Source organism: Syngnathus floridae, chromosome 3, assembly GCF_059516105.1.
Source record: "Syngnathus floridae isolate MCC-2025c chromosome 3, RoL_Sflo_1.0, whole genome shotgun sequence".
NCBI lineage: Eukaryota > Metazoa > Chordata > Actinopteri > Syngnathiformes > Syngnathidae > Syngnathus > Syngnathus floridae.
This window is the reverse complement of record NC_142415.1, coordinates 14,002,338-14,022,661: the sequence shown is the minus strand read 5'-3', so window position 1 is coordinate 14,022,661 and position 20,324 is coordinate 14,002,338. Positions and strand designations below refer to the sequence as shown.

The following is a 20,324-nucleotide window of genomic DNA, read 5'->3' as shown; positions in this document are numbered from 1 at the left end:
ATTATTACATAAGCTGCTGGTCTTCTTTGGTGCCTCACAAATAATTATTTAGTAGTTAACTAAAGAGAATTGAAAGAAAATGTCTTTGAGATGTTTCCCTCGAAAATTTAAGAGGAGAGATGTTTTGCAAGGATAAATTTACATCCCGTGATGTAGTCAATGTTAAGACGTTACAGATGTGGTCAGATGTACATGTGTGCCTCATGGAAAGCGGAGATCAAATAATTCCACATGCGGTTCACTTCTCATGGCCTCGTTTCCTTCTGTGGTCTGTGTTGCAGTTCTCATCGTCTTCTGATTCTCCCGTTTTTATTCACATGTTTCGCTGCAAACGTAATTGTTGATGAGGTTTATGCATTGTATATGCACCACTAACGTGTGCTGCAGCTTTCTCCAGTCTGAAGCAATCACGTTAAAGTAAAATAATTGAATCGAAAGAACATGTTTTTTTCCTATGACGTGCTTCTAAAGAAGAAGAAATGCAGTCAATGACGTCAGCCATTGGATCACCGTCTATGATTGTATTATGCAGAATTAAATGAAGTCCATTGTTTTATGCTTCTGTAATATTTCACCACACCTAGATGTGTGTGTGTGACGATAATCATTGGGGGGGACTTTAATAGGCAATTTGTTTGATGTTTTCAAGGTGTTTCACGTGTGAGGATGCATGCAAAAGCGACCACCACTCACATTGTTTCATTGCGATAAGTGCTTGAAGGGTTATACTCATTTTGTATAGACATAGGCTCGGCATCTGTAACTGTTAAATTGGTCTAACCACTGTGCTGTCTGAATACTTCTGGAAATCGTCTAATAAGCATATTTTGCATGTGTACTGTGAGAGATTACACGAGTGGCGTGATTACATATGTAAAGCAAATCTTGTGTAAATGCAAGAGGCTCATGTGAAGAATAGATGCTTTGGTCCCTCAGCCATATATCATCACACGGTCACCGTATGATGCTATCCATGATTTTATTACAGTTTGAATATTATATAAGACTGATTTATGTTCCACAGAGCATTTTTCTGCGGTGTCGCCATAACCACAAAATTACATTATGGCTATTTAGTGTTTGTTTCTCCTCTGCATATGCGATCCATAAGAATGTAAAAATGTATCGCAAAGACAAAAAATACAATAGACAAAACAGAATTGCAGATTAACCTCCCCTAAAAAAAATAATAAATATTTTTTTATCTCCAACAACTGAGTTATAAAAAGTTATGGTGGAAACTGTGAAGCCAATTTTCCAAGTACTTTGTATGCCATTTATGTAATAAAGTCACACATCAACATAAATCAAGACAAACCATACAAAAACAAACAATTCTAAACTTGAAGGAAATACACGGCCAAACAATTCTAAGTATGACAATTGGTTTGGATTTGGAATATGAGCAACGACAATGGGTTTAAGGTTTGGGCCGCAGAATGACAGGAGTGTTTAAAGCCAAAGTGAGAGTCAGGGTGTTATTTCAAGTGGCAAGTTAGTCAGATGCCTTGACAGCTTTCAGAACTCAGAGTAAAGTTGTCTGAGGAGAAGCGCTTCCTCCAGCTTAAAGTGACCACTTAGAGCTGCTAAATGAGCATCTCTGACCTGCGACTTTCACTGACTATTGGTTGCTATGGTTTCAAATGCATGCAGCATGTTGGTTGCTGTGTTAGAGCAAATGGATGACATTATTTCAGGTAAGAATTTCGGTCCCACACCTCCATTTGATTTTACTTTGAGAAGGTAACATCTTTGAAAAAAAATATCAGTGATTTTGCTCACAATTAATGTTCAAGCTAGAGAGATACAATAGAAAAGCTGGATCAAATTTTTATAATTATTACACAAAAATGAATTCTATGTTGAGGTTTTTGTTGTAAATATTGTATTTGTTGTACTTTCCTGCACTATGCCACAGTCAAAGCCTGCTCTCTCACAATAACAAAAAACCCCCACTTCCCATTATATCTCAAGGACAGCCGCTTTAATACAAAGTAAATAGATTGTTCAATTAATACTTCTCTAATACCAATTGCATTATTATTTTTAGAATTGTAAAATCCTTGATCTAGCTCTCACTTGTATTGATCTCATTAGATTGTAGGGATGTACCTAATATTGTGACTGGACATGTCCATGAACATGCACAGGGGACACCCTTACTCTACTTTCTCAAAGAGGTGATAGATTTTTGGGATTGTAAGATGTTATTTTAAATTCTCTCCTAGCAGAGGGTCAGAAGACACGCTTCTAATAATATAAGGCAGCAGCCCAGCCATTTGCAAACTGCGGAGACCCTAACATGCCTAATAACAGGTTATCACTGAAGATACAAAGGCCCGTCCCTGATGGCAAGTCTCATCTCCTTTTCTGTGTGTGATTTAATTTAAGGATCAGAGCAGTGAAAGCACTTTTTGCTCAGACGTTGTTATTATAGCGACACACAAATTAAACCTGTAATTTGAGGGTGCATGAGGTGGAAACGAACTCCACTGCACACCATTTATTTTCCAGCTAGTTAAAGCCATGCTCTTGTACAATATTGCGCCCAACAGGCAATCTCAGGAACTGCTCTTAACACTGGCCGCAACTTTCCCTCAAACGCAAATAAAGTCAAATAAATATGCATGCATGTACAAAAAAAGCTAACTCTTCGTATAAAACCATGAAAACGATTTTGTTATTAGTGTAGATGCCATATAGAACTACAATACAGTAGATTGCATCATATTGGGAGTTTTTTTTTTTTTTTTGTAACTTGAATATTGTAATCACTTCTCAGCATGATGCAATGCAACTGTGCACACATATATTAGTATTGCACGAACACAGATTTTGCTGAACAAATCAAGCCTAGGACATGATGGCAATGGTGTAAAAATACATGTATGGCACATTTTCACGTCAATTACAGTATTCTATAGTATAGATTCAAAATCTAATCAGCATTCTAGAAACAGCTCTAAGTATGATGCAGTGCAGTTCTTCACTAATGTAAGCTACAACTGAAATGATGAACAGAGTCAACCTTTATTTCAGCGCTGGTCCAAATTGAGCATTTGAAAAGACTTATTGAAAAAAACTCCCATTAGTTTGAGCCTAATGACGTGTTGAGTGTGTATAATGCTCTACTTAAAAACTCGGAATTGATGCAGGGAAAAAGGTCAAATTACACTTCTGTCCCATCCCCCAATGTTCCTTTACTTAAGATAAAATTCTCTAAAGTTCCCTGATGTCATTAGACACTCAGACCTTTGGCCTGCACCACACATAAAATCCTTTTTAAAGTTTCTTGAGATGACCGACATTTTGGGGGCACTGCAGGAGGTCGAAGGAAGCAATGAAGAACATTGTAGTAGCACAAACTGTACTAACTTGACTACATAGAGACAAAGTGAGTTCACACACACACACATGCACTTCAATCATCAAGTACAGAAGCAAATCTATCAAATAAAACCATGAACACCGCAGACAAATGTAGTTTCCCATCTTCAACATCTGGACCGGCGTGTCCTGAGGGAGTTAGGTGAATGATAGCCCTAATGAGAACCAGAGTTCCTGTTCAAATACAAGCGAGCCCATTTTTCTCCCTTCATCTTTATACCTGCATTTTCTTTCCTTAATTTCCTGCAGCAATTGCCGTGACTCCAAAAGTGGCCTCACTTGCCAGTTATAGCCATATTTTCTGCTTTGAACTTCTATGAACTCTACACTCGCAAAACTTCCTCCTTCCTCCTCCTCCTCTTTCTTTATAAACTTTCGCTCGACACCACATCTGAGGAGCATGTGCTGCAGAGAACTCCCCCCCTCGAGCCCCTTTAGTTTAAGACCAGGAGGTACGTCGGCCGGCGTGACACAGTGAAGAGCGACAGGAAGGACTGGAGAAGATGAGAGCACTAAAAGCGGCGTTATTGTACATAAAGAGGCAATTTGAGTTGTTTTGAGAAAGCGAGAGAAGAAAAATAACTCGGAGGAGGAGGTAGAAAAGAGGTAGGAAAAGAAAAGAAAAGGGAGTGGAGCCAATTGGCATCATTTGAGTTATTCAGGCTCAGCTCAAAAATCTCTGTCCAGACTCAAAAACCGCCAAGGGCCTCTCGGTGCTGTCAGCACCGTGGATGGTCTGCAAGAGGGAGCATACAAGTTCACCAATGTGAGGATTTATCGCTGGGACTCACTTATGACACTGGACTTTGTTTTTCTTGCTGGTTCTACGCAGCCCGCAAACGAAATCCTTAATAGTAGCCAATATTGAGAGCCAAAGCTACTACAATGGGCGTGTAGAATGGAGTATGACATTGACTTCTACAAACACTTTGCTTGGCTTAGAAAGGTGAGCTATTCTCCTCGTGCACGTCCTCGTTCTGTGCTACTCTTGCCTGCAAACTCACTTACGTGACTCCTTTGTTGTTGTTGTGCTCTCTCTCTCTCTCACACACACACACCCCCCCACACACACAAAGATGAATCTATGTGCATGTGAGTTTCAATCGTTTCCTGACACTTTCAAGTTACCAAGTCAACACGAAACCATCATGATGTCATTAGGGAATCATTAGTCATCCGGCAACATCCATTGTTATAATTATAGTGAGCCGGTAGGAGGCATAGAAGACAACTTTTCACATAAGCACTTATTTATATTTGCAACGGAAATATTTTGCTTTACTAAATAAAATTGGGACTTTCTGGAAGAAGAAAAACAATAATAAATAAAACAATAAAAACAAATAAATATTAAATAAATAAATAAAATCCAGCATGACGTCACTTGAGTTTTCTTCGAGATGAGGTTTGAATTCAAACAGCTGCAGTTTTCTTAACCTTTTAGCAGCAGTTTTCTCACACAAAGCAGTTTGAATTTGCATGAATACGTTTTTTTTAAAGACCATTTTTTGTAATTGTATGACTGTGTAGGTGTCTCTAGTTTTCCTGGTTAAAAGCATTAGGAATTGAGTTACTAAACGTGGTTTTAAGAGTGGATCAGATTTGAAGGTAAGGAAGGATAAAATAAAACGAGCAACCAAGATAAACATCGTGTTTGCATTTGGGAATAAAAAAGCCTTTGGCTACACAACACTGCACAAAATATCTACTAAAATGATGCATGTTAAGATAAAATACACACATTTTGTTGTAATGCCTTTCGGATAAGAGTTTGCTAAAGACCTTATTTTGGTTTCAAACAAAACTGTTGCAAACCACTTGGGATTCCTGGCAAAGGCTCAAGGCTAAACTACATAATGTTTCCACAAGTGTGGTTTTGTGAACATTTCTGAGTAAATGTAGCTCATTGGGCTGCAATCATCCATTCCTTGCCATTGATCGCTCAAAAATATCCCTAAATACACAGGAAGCCCTGAGGCTTCATCCAAGTCCCCGCTAATCAGATGGAATAAAATATATTGAACAATTTGAATAGGATTAGAGGCAGTAAACCTCTTACAGGCGGAGGCAGTGAACAGCTCTCCAAGTACAATTTTCTGCAAGTTGCTGCAGCTTCATTTGAAGAAAACCAGATTTGACCTGTTGGGTAACTGTTCTGTTTCATCAATGCAATAACATTTGACCGGTATGTTCCGAAGGTAAACCTCCAGTCATCAAACAACAGTGAGTCTTATCAGGAGCGTTTATCACGTCTGGAAGGAGACAAAGAATCTCTCATATTGCAGGTGAGTTGATTCCATTTATGCTTGCTACTCTTTCCAGTTTCACTTTTAGATTGCATCTTATTTAAACAAATGACCTGCTGTCGTAGTAAGATTGAGTTGACTCAAAGCAGGTTAAAGGGTAGAGGTAGGCCACTGAGTCAGGCTGTAAATGTTGCATAACTGCTGCGTTTCCTTTCCAGGGCCGGGAACAAAGCGCTAGAGTGTGGGTTTAGCACTATTACAACACAACAGTAGAGTGATGTGCAAAGATTATAAGTTTTAGGAACAGTTGAATAAGTGCATACCTCAGACAGGTTAAGGCTAGCAAGCAAGCAGTGTACTGTTGATGTGTGGGAACAGTTTCCCTGTTTGTTTATGTAGTTCTTAGATACAACAGTCCTCTGGGAAATCAGCTCCAATCGAACGTTACAGAATGAGTTTTAGCTTGCATGATTCAAAACAACACGATTTAATAGTCACACAATGTCGCCATCAAGCATTCCAAACTCTGCTGCAGCCTCGTTTCAGTTTTACAATCAACTTGCTAAAAACAATTCCAACAATGTTCAGGTCACTGAACGCTTGCAAACTTGCTCTGTTATTACATGAAATATAGAGGTTGACATTCCAGCGCAAATGAACATTGTGTGTACACACAGTAGATGACACACATGTCCTGTTGCAGTGTCCACAGTGTGTTTTGTTTGCTCATGCACATGCAGGTGGGTGTGCTGACAGACCAGGTGGAAGCTCAGGAGGTAAAAATCAGTGATCTGCAGACTTCGGTGGTAGAGCATCGGCTCAAACTCAACGCCACAGAAGAGATGCTGCAGCAGGTACACTTGATCTCTCCTTCCACTCATTTGGTTTGACTTTTACCACAACAGAAACTATTCTATAGACATTCTTTGACTAATGAATGATCTTCAAGATGACCCCAATGAGTCATTCATAATAAATCCCTACTGCAGATTCAGTCTCTGTTAATATATTTTTCTCCCTGGGAAGACATTCCTACTGAAAATTCCACTCTATGGAGCTACAGATTACCTTGGAAACCAAAATATTTAGGATGCCCAGACTCATTCCGAGACAGTGTCAGTCACGGAGTCTCTGCCTGGTTTATGCTGGGCTCAACTGGTCTGTCTGGGCAGGTGATTAGAGTTGTAATAGCCACACCCCTAACCTTTAACCACAACTTAGTCTGTGCATGCTCTCTCACTCTAATACAGAGAAGAGTGAAATAGAAAGGAGCGCCAAGCCTGACTAATGGCTTGAGAAGGGAGGAAAAGCTGAAAAAGGTGGCGAAATGGGCGGGACACCGGGTAGGAGTTGTACTTCTTGAAGAGAAAGAATCTTCCACTTGCAGTTATTTGCTCTTCATCTGTACAACTTATTTAACTCCATTAAAGAAAGCATGGAAAAGGATATATGACATTTAAAGCGTCATGAGGCTGGGAACTATTCGCAACTATGCGTGAAGCACTCTTTGCTCCACTCCAGGCAGGCGTTAAAGTATAAGGTAACTGTGTGTCAAATTTGATTGTACCTCTCCTTCTCATTGCCAACCTGTGATCTTAGCGAATAATACAATTCCCTGGAACGAGTCACATTGTTGATGATAAAATGCACTGTGCAGAGCTGTGCAGTGTATCAAAGGGCAGCCAGGACCGGTTTGCCTGGGACGTGGTCATTATGAGGCTTTGGACCTGAGCCGTAAATCTCTTCTTGGTGACAAAGCTCTAATATTTTCCACATGCCCTTGAAAAGGAAAGGCGGATAGTTTCCAAAGTCAATGTTTCTTATATATTCTTGTCCACGTGGGCTTCAGATGCATATTTTTTTGGCTTTGAATGATTTAACACCTGCTTGGAAAGAATAAAATTAGCACTCCATCTGCTTGCATGGTCTCAAGGTTGAGACACTCACAGCTTGGGCTTTGATTGGCAGCCGTTCAATCTGACAGCCTAATTACCAGTTTAAGTTATTTTTCTGTTATTTTTCAGAATGTTTTGAATGTGTGTGCCCCCTCCCCCTGCTTTCTCGCCACCAATCCTGCTGTGTACTTTGAGTGAGCTGCGAAATAGGCATTATAAATAGTGGTCATGCGTTGTTTATATATAGCCTCCTGAAAGCAGTGGGTTTGTCCACGGAGACTGTTATTACAGAACTCGTAGCTTGCTGTGCCTCATACCTAATGTCGCCTTTGTTAAGTGAGTGTCACATAGCACGGTGTCCATTCTGCGCTTGTATTTGCAGCATTTTTTTTTTCTGCCCTGTGACAGGAGCTCCTGCATAGGACAACCTTGGAGAAGCAGAAGCTCAGTCTTAAGGGGGAGGTGTCCTACCTGAAGCTGAAGCTGACAGACATGGAGGAGAAACAGAGCCCAGGAGAAGAGAGGCAACATAAAGCAGAGGTAAGGCTTTTAAAATCATCCATTCATAAAAAGAACATATCTATTGAAAATGATAGCTATGTTCGTGAGGATGAGAGGGATTGTAATTTTTCTTAGTTTTGGATCTTACGGAGGTCATTGGGTTTTGGGAACTTCCTAATTGTAGACATTATATTTGTAGACAATTGTAGACATAAGAACTTTAGACCCTATTTTCATTGAGCCGTATTTTCAAGGAAGAGCGAGTTTAGGTTAAATCTCCTGGGACATTTCTGTTTGGAGAACCTTTGGAAATTTTAGCAGAAGTCTGCCAAGAATGACAAGGCAACATACGGTAACCTGTACCGTACTGTGGACTTGAAGTCAGCTGCTGATTTTATGGAAGTCCATAAACACTCTCTGGACAGATGGGAAGGAACATTCACAAAAAGTCTGGCATGAGTTGATGCTTAGTAGCAGGAATACAAAGATCCTAGACGTTCCATTTTTGTTCTCATTTTCATTGCACATTTGCTTAAGACTGTTGTGTTGGATTACCAGAGGATGAACTTTTTGCTATGAAACTGAGAAGAAGTACAATTAGAGGCAGACAGAATGCTGTAACAATGCTGTCAAAACATGGCCAGTCAAAGGGCCTTTGTGTCCTCAGGTGAAAGGAGTTCAGCCATAGTAGAGCTGGCATGATGGAAGGAGGAACACGTGTGAGGCTTCACAGCCCAGAAGATTTTGTTTCTGTGTGTTGGCAAAGATTCACAATGTCATTATGAAGAAAGGAAGCTCTTGAAGAGGGAGAGCCCAATTTGTTCAAATGCATGTGAACAAAAGTGTGCTTGACATTAAAGCAGAAAAAAAATGCGTAGTTGATGATGATAGCTGAGGACCGCACTTCTTGTCAATGCACTTTCATTGTATGAATGTTTCCTTGCAACATATGTTTGGAATCAAGAGGAGGGATGGAAAAAAAACCTTTCTTTAAATACTTCCATGTGCTTTTTACTACACAAACACACCTTGAAGTCCCTCCACACCACTCTACTTTTGAACAAGCTCTGAGTTAAATTTAGCCATGGAGGGGCTTCAGATCATCTGTCATATTCTCTTCACTGGACCCCATGCGAGACTTCCTCTGTCGACAGTCCCAGCATAACTTGGGTGCTGTTTACAACCAGCTCAGACGAATCACTGGCACCATTTCTTTGAAAACATGGAGAAACTATTCACCCCCGTGGCATTAGTACTGCATGCTATTTGTGACGAGGCTTTGAAAGCTGATACGTTGGTCGATTAATTAATTTCCACTGTTTTAAATTTGTAAAAATATGTCAAGCCAAATTGGGGCGATCTTGTCATAATAATTTACCATAGCTTAGCTCGGTGAGCAACAAAAGGAGGTACAAGCATGCTTTCCTTTGTCTTTAGCTTTTGGGGGCCACCTTAGATGAATGAGTACCATTGATGGCAATGCCATTGAGGAAAAAATGTGATGACAACAGAATGGAATGTTTTGTCACATGGGCAAGTGGTACAGTTGATGTGTCACTGTCCAAGCTCTTCATCACAAAATTTGATAAGTCTGGTGTGTTTATGTGAAGCACCTCACCTACCAAGCTGTACTGTACCCTGGACTGGTTGCCAGTAAATTGAAAGGTAAACACAGACAAACACTGAAAACAATGACAGTGTATTCACACCTTTTGACAATTTAAACAAAAAAACTAAAATGGATGTTTTTCCAAAGTGGGAGCAGGCACGAGATCCTGGAGAGAACACGCAAACTTCATCCAAGACGGCCTGAGCCAAGACTCAAATCCAAGCAGTTTGACTGCAACGTAGACATGCTAACCGCAACATACTGTGCTGTGCAATTATCAAATTAATATACATAATGAAAGGAAATCAAAATAACGTACGCTAAATCAGAACAAAATGGACATTGGTGAATGGATTAAAGCCAGTCTGTGTAGTTTGGCTAAATGACAAAGCAAGGCTGAAGAGAGTAGTAGTTTTAAGGAAAAATGCAACAGTGTAGTTACCAAGAGTATATATATATATATATATATTCTACATATAACTGAAGTCTACCAGCAGACCTGGTGTCACGTGTGACAATGTCATTCAAACAGCGATATGACCATAAATACAGATAAATGTATCTCTTTCACTTTCCTCCCCTCTAAAACGATCTTTCAATTTTTCTCTCTCCCACACTGCATCCGGCAGAGCGTTGTGAATTTCATTAGTGAGCTGCAGGAGCAGATGTGTAGATTTCAGAAGGAGATCAATAGCAAGATCCAGGAGAAAAAAACCTCTGAGAATCCAGCTGACAACGGCTCACCAGCGCCATGCTCCACCCACTCCTTGTCCCCCGAGGATGCCAACCCCTCATGTTACACGGCAGCAGAGGTGAAGCCCAAACTAGAGGAGGAGGCTGCAGACGGGGTTGCTGAGAGTAGCTCAGAAGCAGAGCAGCTGCCACACAACGACGGCGAGAGCGTACGCACAGTCTGATGCATGACTAGTGACGTTGAGCACGGCATGCTTTGTCTCACATTGATGTGTTTATCCCTGAGTTCAGACTGAATGACACAAACACACACACACCCCTAACAGCAGTAGGGGTCATAAGTCAAGAAACTCTATGGGCCTCATTCACTACTAATAAATGGGTTCCCGGCATGCTTTGTAGCATTCTTGTAAAGAGTTGCAGTGGAAAAGGCTCAATGTTGCTTTTTATTTGCTTTTTTTTATGAGTGTTGCTGTGATGTCTTTTAAGATGAAAGATCAAAGGACCAGGGTTTTTATAGGTTGGCATTTGGTTTTCATTATAGCTTTTACTTTGTTTTGATTTGAAATGTTGTAAGTTCTAATTAGTTTTTAGAGCAGGTTTGATTGTGTTTATTTGTTTTAGTATTAGATTAAGTTTTTTTTTTATATGATTTAAAAGTAGTGACTGGGTGCGAGTTGTGGTGGATAGCAGCTTTTGAATGAATTTGCTTTATAATTTGTTGCAGGGTTTGGTGCGAGAGCTCAAGATTCTAAAAGACAAAGTGCAACATTTGGAAGATGAGAAGTTGGAGTATGAGAAAAGACTCAAAGCAAACAAGGTAAAATATATAAAATAAAATAATATTCATCGACTTTATAGATTGAACACAAGCGATTTTAAACTGGTTTGTCGGTGCAATTGTGCTATGTAATTTTACTTTATTTATATACATGCAAATCGTGTTATGTTTAAAATTATGATGCACACAGGTTTCATTTCAGAACAATAATACATTTTCTTCACATCAATACGAAGTGTGTTGCGACTGAGTGACAATAAATTAAAAACAAAAAACAAAACATGGGTCCCAGTGTGACAACATTTGGGAACCGCTGGTCTAGACCACATGTACTGTATCAGTGTCCAATTATTGCTAAATGGCCACTCAACTTTCCCCAATGCTATTGAACCAATCAGTTGGGCCAGGCAGTTAAGTGAGTCACTCATTTTATGTGCGCACATTTAATTATGTTTTCTGAAAAACTATTTTAAATATGGTGTAACATGAAAAAAGAGATTTAATGACTTCCCGCAATACGTAACAGCTCCATTTTACTTTAGTGCTGCATTTTTTTCACACTCTCTTTGTACAGATTTTCTTTCTCAAACCATTATCACTATTCATACCATGTGTTAAATGGCTTAAACTTAAAAATTGAATGCTCTAAATGCTTTTAACAACAGTCTTATTGAGCTCAGGCTGTTTGGTGTATTTCATTAGTGTGTTACTGGAAGACTTGTGCGTGTGAAACATACACAAGTAGGCACATACTAGGTTGCAGAACGTCTTGTCTTGTAAACTTAAGAATCTAAACTGTCGGTCTGTTAGGTGGAAATCAGCAGCCTTCAGCAGCTTCTCCTGGGTAAGAATGCTGAGATTGAGAGCTTGCACACTCAGCTTTTAGCCAGACCTCCACGAGCCACTGAGAGCACTGTGAGAGGTGAGCAGAACAACCACCCTTTCCTGCTATACCGCCACTGAGCGATAAGAGCTAAATGTTTCAAATCGCCTAAGAATTAACATAAAATCGTTATTGCCAAACCATCACTTTAAATGATGTTAAGTTGGATGATGTAAAATGCATTTCTCTTCATCATAGACCAAGAGCTGCAAAGACTTCGAAGCGACATCAAATCCTTGGAAGCTGCCAATGATGAAAAGGTAATTCTGCCTTCTATATCCCTTTGTTAATCATTCAATTAAACAAAATATGGTAATCTCATACAGTCTAGTTCATCAACAGGAAGGCATCGCGAGACATTCTAAAATTTGAACACAGACACCACCCTCCATCCAATTATAGAACACCATTGCTCTTGTGTTCTTCTTCGTGGGGAATCGTAGACTTTAAAGACTTGCAGGCGTGGGTCTACATGTGGCAGGGCTGGTGAACACGCGTACACGCCCCAAGGCCAACTCAGTCAAAGCCACACTTAAGTAGGCCTCGATCTGCCAAGCCTAATTTGGGAGAGAGCTGCAGTAAGAGAGCCACGACGAAGCAAAGCTAGGGCACCACTTCAAAAAAGGCACACACGCTGCAGCTGCTCACCACAACCGAGTCGGTCCGATGTTTGTCCCCTCCCCAAATGCTCTTTTCATGTCGACCATATGTTGAAATGGTGTGGCCTAGTGGTCAGGGGCAGCAGGAAGCAGCATCTGTGTGTTTCGTATGCTTGGATAAAAATCTTAATGGATTTAGTTGACCTTGAACACCCTTTCATTTCTATTTTTGTAGGACCGGCACATTGAGGAGCTCACTCTGCTCTTAAACCAGTGCAAGCAATTCAGAGATCTGACACACAACACAAGGCAAGGTAATCAAGCATCCTCCTCCTCGTTGACCATGATTTTTCTAATCAACCATGATTGGAGATACGGAAAGCTCAATACAAAGCAAATAAATTTTACTTTGTTGTTGTAGCTCCACCTGCTGGCCATTCACTGTCCAACGGGAGGACAAATTCCAGTAGCAGTGAGGAAGAAGAGCAAGGTCTGAGGAAGAATGCTGATTCGAGCAGTGCAAAGTCTGAGGATCTCAAGTCTGATGTGGGTAAAAAAAATACCTTGCCTCATCTTTTTTCTTGTAGGAGGAAATACTTGGAATGCAAATGTTTATTTTTTTTTTACATGATTTAGGTTTCCACAAATAGTGCCTCCTCTCATCAAACATCAATTTTGTCTCAGAAGGACAGTGATTGCAGGTATTTCACGTATCACGCCAATGATAGTAAATCTGTGGCATCGTTACTTTTCTGCTCATAATGTTGCTGATGTCTATCCAGGCCAGAGACACAAACATCAGCAAGTAGCATGGCGGACTTATCACCCGGTCAGACACAAAAGGTATTTCTATTGCTTTTTTACTTCTCAAGCTTTGGACAATATGCCCGCCCCATGTGCCAGGCCAGAAAATTGACAGATTTATTTCGGATTTTTTCAGTGAATTTGTTTCCACAGAAAATCGTGTTTTGCGTATTTTCCGATTTTTCTTCCACGTATCCCCCTTCCTCTATTGGGAACAAAAAACAAAGATTCATCAATGTTTTCTTAAGAATTTTTGGGTGTTTGTGAAAACCCCCAAAAATGTTTTCCGGGCCTCCTGAGATGTCTTTCCCCCTCTACGTTCCCCCAAAGAAAAAATCCTAGCTCCGCCAGTGCTCAAGGACCGGCTTAATCAGTCGGGTTCCATGGTTTACACCCTGGACTGGCGGCAAGGGAATAACGGCAATTTTGAGAAACAGTTTGAGTGAGAATAGAGTCCAAAACAGTAGCAATGATTTCACCCTTCCACCCTAATTTGTCAGAGGCGGATGGGTAAATCAGGAACAGCTTAAACTATGCCCTTTTGTGTTCCAGCATGACTCTATTTCTGGTCCTAAATGTCCAATGCCGGATACACAAATATACTCAACTGGGCTGAGTGTCTTTAAACTCAAGGAGTTGGTTTGTTCCTTTTCAATGGCTAAGTGCCTGAGTGACCCACCCAGAGTCCCCAACCATCTGCTGTTCCGATCATTTCACGATGATGTCCTCAAACAAAATATTCACGAGTGGGAGTCAGACTCAGTGACCCTTGACCGCCCAAAATGTTGTTCTGGGTGGACAGAAATTCCCACAAACACACTGCAACATCTGGTTGAAAGCATTCTCAAAAGAGTGGAGGCTGTGCAGCAGGGGTTTGGCGCTCATGTTTTTTTATTTGTGTCATTATCACTTCCCGTAACAGTAGTGAACATACTTTCATCGAACCATATCCACTCCAAACAGCGCTATTTGCAGCAGATAGGGATCGAGCCCTGCCGTACTCAGCAAATAAATGCGAGTAATTGTTCTAAAAGTGTTTGGAATAGTGTAACTGGACACACTGTATACCACAAAATATGATCCCAAATCAGTATGATATAATTTCAATACTGACAAAAAAGGTCAAGTACATCATCTTATTTTCTTGACGCTAATTACTAGTTTCCCATTTAGCCAGGGGTTAGAAGTCATATGATAAATTAAAAAAAATATGACTGATGAATTTCACGTCTGTTGCTTATGACCGCATAGCATGTGCACATCTAATGCAATTAGATATGTCGTGTCAGTTAACCATTTGTTTGTATCTGGGGTGGGGACTTGAAACAGAGGGACACCAGGAGTCCGATGCTGCCTGTCCGTTCGTCCCCTACAGAGAGCAGCACTGATCTCCAAAGTGAACGCTCTCCAGATGACAGTGAAGACGGAGACTCCAGCCAAAGTAAATATATTAACAATATTATATTACCAGACAGAACTTATATTCGGAGCAACCCGCTCCCCTGTAACCAGAGGGACTACTACATTTGATCTTCAGTAATTGCAGGGATTTCAGACTGGGAAGAATCAGGGGATGGATGCTTTTTTTTTTTCTCCCTAAGCTAATACACCCTTTCCTCTTTTCTGATGACCGCACATAGCCCAGCTCCACCCACCACTGACCATTATAACTCACCCCAATTGATATTCCTGCTTACAGAAATAAAACACACTTTAGGCTGCCCCCCTCTCCAGGTTCAAGACATGAGCTTTTTAAATATAGCACAGTTAATGTAGTACAAACCTGTAGCCATTATTAGTCCTGAAATTGCAATACAGTATACTATTACAAAATTGCATTAATCATGATTCATGCTGATATATTTTATAACTTCTTTTTCAGCAAAGTCTGAGAAAGCAAAGAACAGCCCTGGGACAAACAGCCCATCAGGCCAGAGAAATGTGGGCTCGCCGGAATACATGAAGACAAACCGGAGCCTCAGGAGACTTTGGGGAAAGTGGGTGTGGCAAATGCATTATACGTACATACGGGAAAGTAATTATTCATCAAGTGATAATAATTCGAGCAGCTCAAATCAGACAGGGACACTTTTTCAATGTGTGTCAATTAAATAGGCCAAAGTGAGATTGTAATTTCATTCATTTGTTGGATCATCCAACCAAGTACGTAAAAGCAGCTCATATCACTCCAATCTAGCATTTGATCACTCTTCACTACCTAGACTTCGAAGAACAAATTCTGGAGGAACCAATGCAGAGGATCCAGATACTGGTCCTTTTAGAAGAGGCGGGTTCCGAGCAACAGCGGGACCGAGACTGACCCGTACCCCGGAATCTCCTGCCTCTGTACGGTAAGTGTCCGCAACATAAGAGCCATGAGTGAATACTTTTTGTTGTTTGAAATAAGCCCAAACATTGTCATATTTTCTTAAATGAAGTACTCTACAGTACTTATTTCAAATACTAATGTGCCCATTTGCTCCTTTTTCTCTGCCAGCAACATGAATCTCCCGTTCAGCCAGTGGAGCAAGGAGCAGGTGTGTGGATGGTTGGAGGACTATGGGCTGGGCCACTATGTCAACCTCACAAGGCAGTGGGTTGAATGTGGCCAGACGCTACTTTCTGCCACGCCTCAGGATCTTGAAAAGGTTAGAACAGAAAAAAAAAACAAAAAACTGATGACTAAAATGATTGCCTTAAGATGACAAAACTAAAATGAAAAATAAGTACATAACCTCAAAACTAAAATAAACTTGGAGGTAGTTTCAACTAAAATCATGTTGGTTGGGCTGATGTTACCTTTCACCAAAACAAACAAACACCGCACCCACGCACACGCGCACGCACACGCACGCACGCACGCACGCACGCACACACACACACGTGGATTGTGGAAACTGCAGTATTCGGAAAATTCGAGCAGACTGCAATTATTCATATAATAATATATGTATATAATAATCGACATTAATAAGAATACAAACACTAAAAACATGACAATGAAATGTTCTTTGTAACCTCAGGAGATGGGAATGAGGCACCCTCTGCACAGGAAGAAACTGCAATTGGCATTGAAGGCATTCACCAATAAAACGATAGAGAAGTCATCGGAGCTGGATCATATCTGGGTCACCCGTAAGAGTCTTATCTAAACTCAAAATGCAAAAAAACATGTTTATGTTGCCGATATGTTACACCTGACTCTCATAGGATGGCTGGATGATATCGGCTTGCCTCAGTATAAAGACCAGTTCCATGAAGCCCGTGTGGACGGCCGCATGATACAATACCTCACAGTGGTAAGTTGTGGTGAACGTCCAAATCCCAATTTGTACATTCGAGCTCACGATGCCTTTTCAAATTTCCTAGAATGACCTCTTGAGCCTAAAGGTGACAAGTCAACTTCATCATCTCAGCATCAAATGTGCCATCCACGTCCTCCATGCCAACAAGTTCAACCCTCACTGCCTCAGACGCAGGCCTGGAGAAGATGTAAGCATGCTCAAATTGTGGAATGTGTTATTATTATAGTATGTGTTGTCAAATTTGCATGTATGAATCTCAATTTAAAGAACCATGCAAGGTATTAAGTGATTTCTCCACGTTTCATAACTTGTGTTGCATCTTTCTCAGTGGACATGACAGCATGTGACCACAAGATGGTGACAAATACATTTCTATTTTTGCTACTTCTGACTGTGGCTATCCATTTACATACTATATCAACAGTAAGAGCTTTGTGGTAGCCAGCATGACCTCTACTTCTGGGATGAAATGTGACAGCAATTATAAAGTAGGCCCGCTAACCTCTGGCCATTCTCAAGGGTGACACCACAAACATGTTTGAATATCTGACTGAAAAATTTTCAAAAAGAATGGAGGCTGGAGGGGAGATATTCTTTTCACGTTTAGGTATAATCTTGCCACTTGCTTTTTAAGTTTGCTTTTCTTGCATACGATGAAAAATGAGTGCATAACCTCAAGTATCTCTTGTTATTGTCTTTCAGAAACAACCTTCCCCTTCTGAGGTAGTGCAGTGGTCAAACCATCGGGTGATGGAGTGGCTTCGAGCAGTTGACCTTGCAGAGTATGCACCTAATCTACGGGGCAGTGGTGTCCACGGTGGACTAATTGTGAGTAATTCTTATTTTATGTCAGGCATGCAGGATCAAATTTAGTGAAATAAACCACACTTGACAATATCCATTATTGTAGATCCTGGAGCCTCGCTTCAGCGCAGAGACTTTGGCCTTGCTCCTAAATATTCCCCCGCAGAAAACATTGCTCCGTCGCCATTTAGCCACAGCCTTCTCCACCCTGGTGGGGACTCAGGCCACGCAGGAGAAGAGAGAGTACGGCAATGCCACAGGCCATGTGCCCCTCACGACTACATCTAAAGTGAAGGTAAGGGTCAAAGTAAAAAGAAACAATTCCGTAATCAAACCTATTCTGTTTTCATTATTTGCGTCTTATCATATATTTTTACATAATTGTCTTGACAGTGTGACCATACTATTTTGTAAATCAGGAATTCCCTTCTATAACAAATCGACCTAAAATGTGTTTATTACAGCCCAAGAAACTTGGCTTCACCCAGTTTAGTCACCTTAGGAAGAGGAAACCCGACGAATCTGCAGACTACATCTGCCCCGTAGAGGGCGGATTGCTAACTGTGAACGGGATTTCAAGGACGCCCTCCACAGCACTCAAGGGTATCAGCCCCAACTTGGACAGACAGGCCAAGAAGCTTGATCACGACGAGGGCAAGTTGTGGCAGACTAACACAAACAATTGCTAAGAGAATCATAGTGGTCAGCTTCACAAGAAATCCCCAAAAATGCATTGCTGGACAATCATCATGTATTTATTAATCACAAAATCGATGACTATATTATCTATGAAATGAATGTGTTAAGTGAAAACTGCATTCCTTTTACGGTTGTTCCAAATATTCCATATGCTTCAAGACCTTTTTGAAAGTCTGGATGTATATCTTTAGATATGGTGCTTTAATCATATTCTACAAATGAGTTCACGGAGCACTTTTGCATCAGACATTTGTGAACATGGCTTTTTCATAATGACATAAATGCAAACACCGGCTTGTTACTACCCAAGACGTTTTGCCTTAATTCCCATATAACTAACGCTTTAAAGGCCTTACCAAAATCTTTTGAGAAGAAAAAAGTATTTACCTCAGAACCGCTATTTCTCCTTGTGTACTTTCATCCATGTACTGTTGTAAATAATAAATTATTGCTCTGTTTTATTGCTTCTAATTAGTATTAGTTGTGACTGTAAATGTTGATTACAATATATTAACCGTGGAAGGTCAATACTGCACAAGACGGCAGCATTGGAGCAAAAGTGATTTTTTTAAAAATGTATTTAATTTTTGTTCAAGAGCCTTATTTAAAATTTATTGGATTTTAAAATTTTAAAATTGTTGGATTTTACACCTGGCCATTACAGTAACAGGATGAGAAACTAGTCCTTCAAATGTGCTGTTGCCCCAGGTGCAACATTTTCAAAGAAAAACATATCTAGTAGTAGTAATAATTGAAGTAGGAGTCATAAATCATCAAATCAGAATTGCAGCGGACACGCTGACATCGTCTGCCTTGCTCCCCCAGCCGCTACCTGTTTAAGAGTCCTTGTCAGTCATTGCCAAAGACAGCTATGAAGTCTCCAGGGAAGAGTCAGGGCATTTTTCTTCCTCCTTAGACTAACATGAGCGTGTATGCATGTTTGTAAATTGACAGAGTGACATATCATATTGCAAAAACACGCTGACTCAAGAATGCTTATTTTGGCTTGCTTTTGCATTGCCCCACTATATGCATTGCCCCATTATATGAGAAATAACACAAATGAGACATTCAAAAAAATTGCTGTGCAACTCTTGACAATTTGAGATTTCTAGGGACCAATATCGGGCTACAGACGACACTCGGAGAGATTAACTGACGTGCAACCTGCACTGTGCCACTCTTGACATTGTCATGCTATTTTAATTGCTATGTACTTCAGTACTTAATTATGTTAAGTGGAAAAAGTTTGACGTCATCTTGATTTCAGTCAGTACAATACTTCTGTCCATTCTACCGTCAGCAGATGTCAGTGTTGACCGTGAATCCACTTCTCGTCATAAAGCCAAGCAGTGAACAGGCCGTCTAATTTGATAATTTTGTTTAGATTGAAACACAGTGTCACTCATGGTACGTTTACTCTGTATATTTATACACTTTTTTGTTTAGTGTGTCTTAGTTTGAATAAAGGCATCAATTATGTGTCAGCATGAGAGGGTGTTCACTCACTTGTACCATTTTTTGCCCTCAAATTAGACTTAATTGCACAAATGGTGGCCTGCTTTTTACATCCTAATAAATCTATACTGCTAATGTCTCATATTATTCCTGCATCCACTCCCTTGCACCTATGTACTCTATGGATGTATGGAGATGCTGGCATTGTTTATGTGTATCTCGGCTAATTTCACTAATGTGACTCAGCCCCCGCTATCTGACAGCTTAACAGCTATTATTTGTGTCACTCTCTCTCATAACACTTAGCAGTAAATTGCTGCACGCACAAGACAGCACTATGAGTGACATTTTACCTTGCAGTATGATATCTATTGTCTTAATTAAGTGAAAGCGATTGTGGCATTTATTGTTTTCTATGGCACTCGGTAATGGTAGTGTGAGTGGGGGGAGTGATGAGTAAATCATCACGGTTTACAATACATAAATATTTTGTAAAGCATTTGCTAATGATTACACATTAGCCTCTGTTGTGACTGTCAATCTATGGGAATAAATCAATATTAAAATCCTGGTCATGGGTGAGCCAATTCTTTAGTCACGCTGGATCACTTTTGTGCTAAGGTGATGGGAATAAAAAGTAGCTTCACTTATGAATATGAC

General features: G+C 40.4%; 1 protein-coding gene and 1 long non-coding RNA gene across 15 annotated transcripts in view; one reads left to right on the top strand and one right to left on the bottom strand.

The window, feature by feature from the left end:
* Positions 1 to 20,324, bottom strand: part of LOC148400682 (uncharacterized) — a 154,169-nt gene that overhangs the window by 98,446 nt on the left and 35,399 nt on the right. The window lies entirely within an intron of this gene.
* ppfibp2a (PPFIA binding protein 2a) lies at positions 3,861 to 18,677 on the top strand. 6 transcript variants are annotated; one of them, XM_088371656.1, is made up of 22 exons: positions 3,861 to 4,333; positions 5,586 to 5,672; positions 6,374 to 6,487; positions 7,937 to 8,068; positions 10,268 to 10,540; positions 11,059 to 11,151; positions 11,923 to 12,034; positions 12,194 to 12,255; positions 12,830 to 12,908; positions 13,016 to 13,140; positions 13,231 to 13,295; positions 13,377 to 13,437; positions 14,728 to 14,839; positions 15,281 to 15,395; positions 15,621 to 15,749; positions 15,896 to 16,046; positions 16,422 to 16,533; positions 16,609 to 16,697; positions 16,768 to 16,890; positions 17,406 to 17,531; positions 17,614 to 17,802; positions 17,972 to 18,677. In XM_088371656.1, the coding sequence occupies exons 1-22, from the start codon at positions 4,286 to 4,288 to the stop codon at positions 18,194 to 18,196; spliced, it is 2,622 nt and encodes an 873-aa protein (XP_088227782.1). In that variant the 5' UTR covers positions 3,861 to 4,285; the 3' UTR covers positions 18,197 to 18,677. The 6 variants fall into 6 exon arrangements, with proteins under 6 accessions (XP_088227782.1, XP_088227783.1, XP_088227784.1 ...); XM_088371657.1 differs by having other exon boundaries at positions 3,862 to 4,333; positions 10,268 to 10,450; XM_088371658.1 differs by lacking the exon at positions 10,268 to 10,540 and having other exon boundaries at positions 3,864 to 4,333.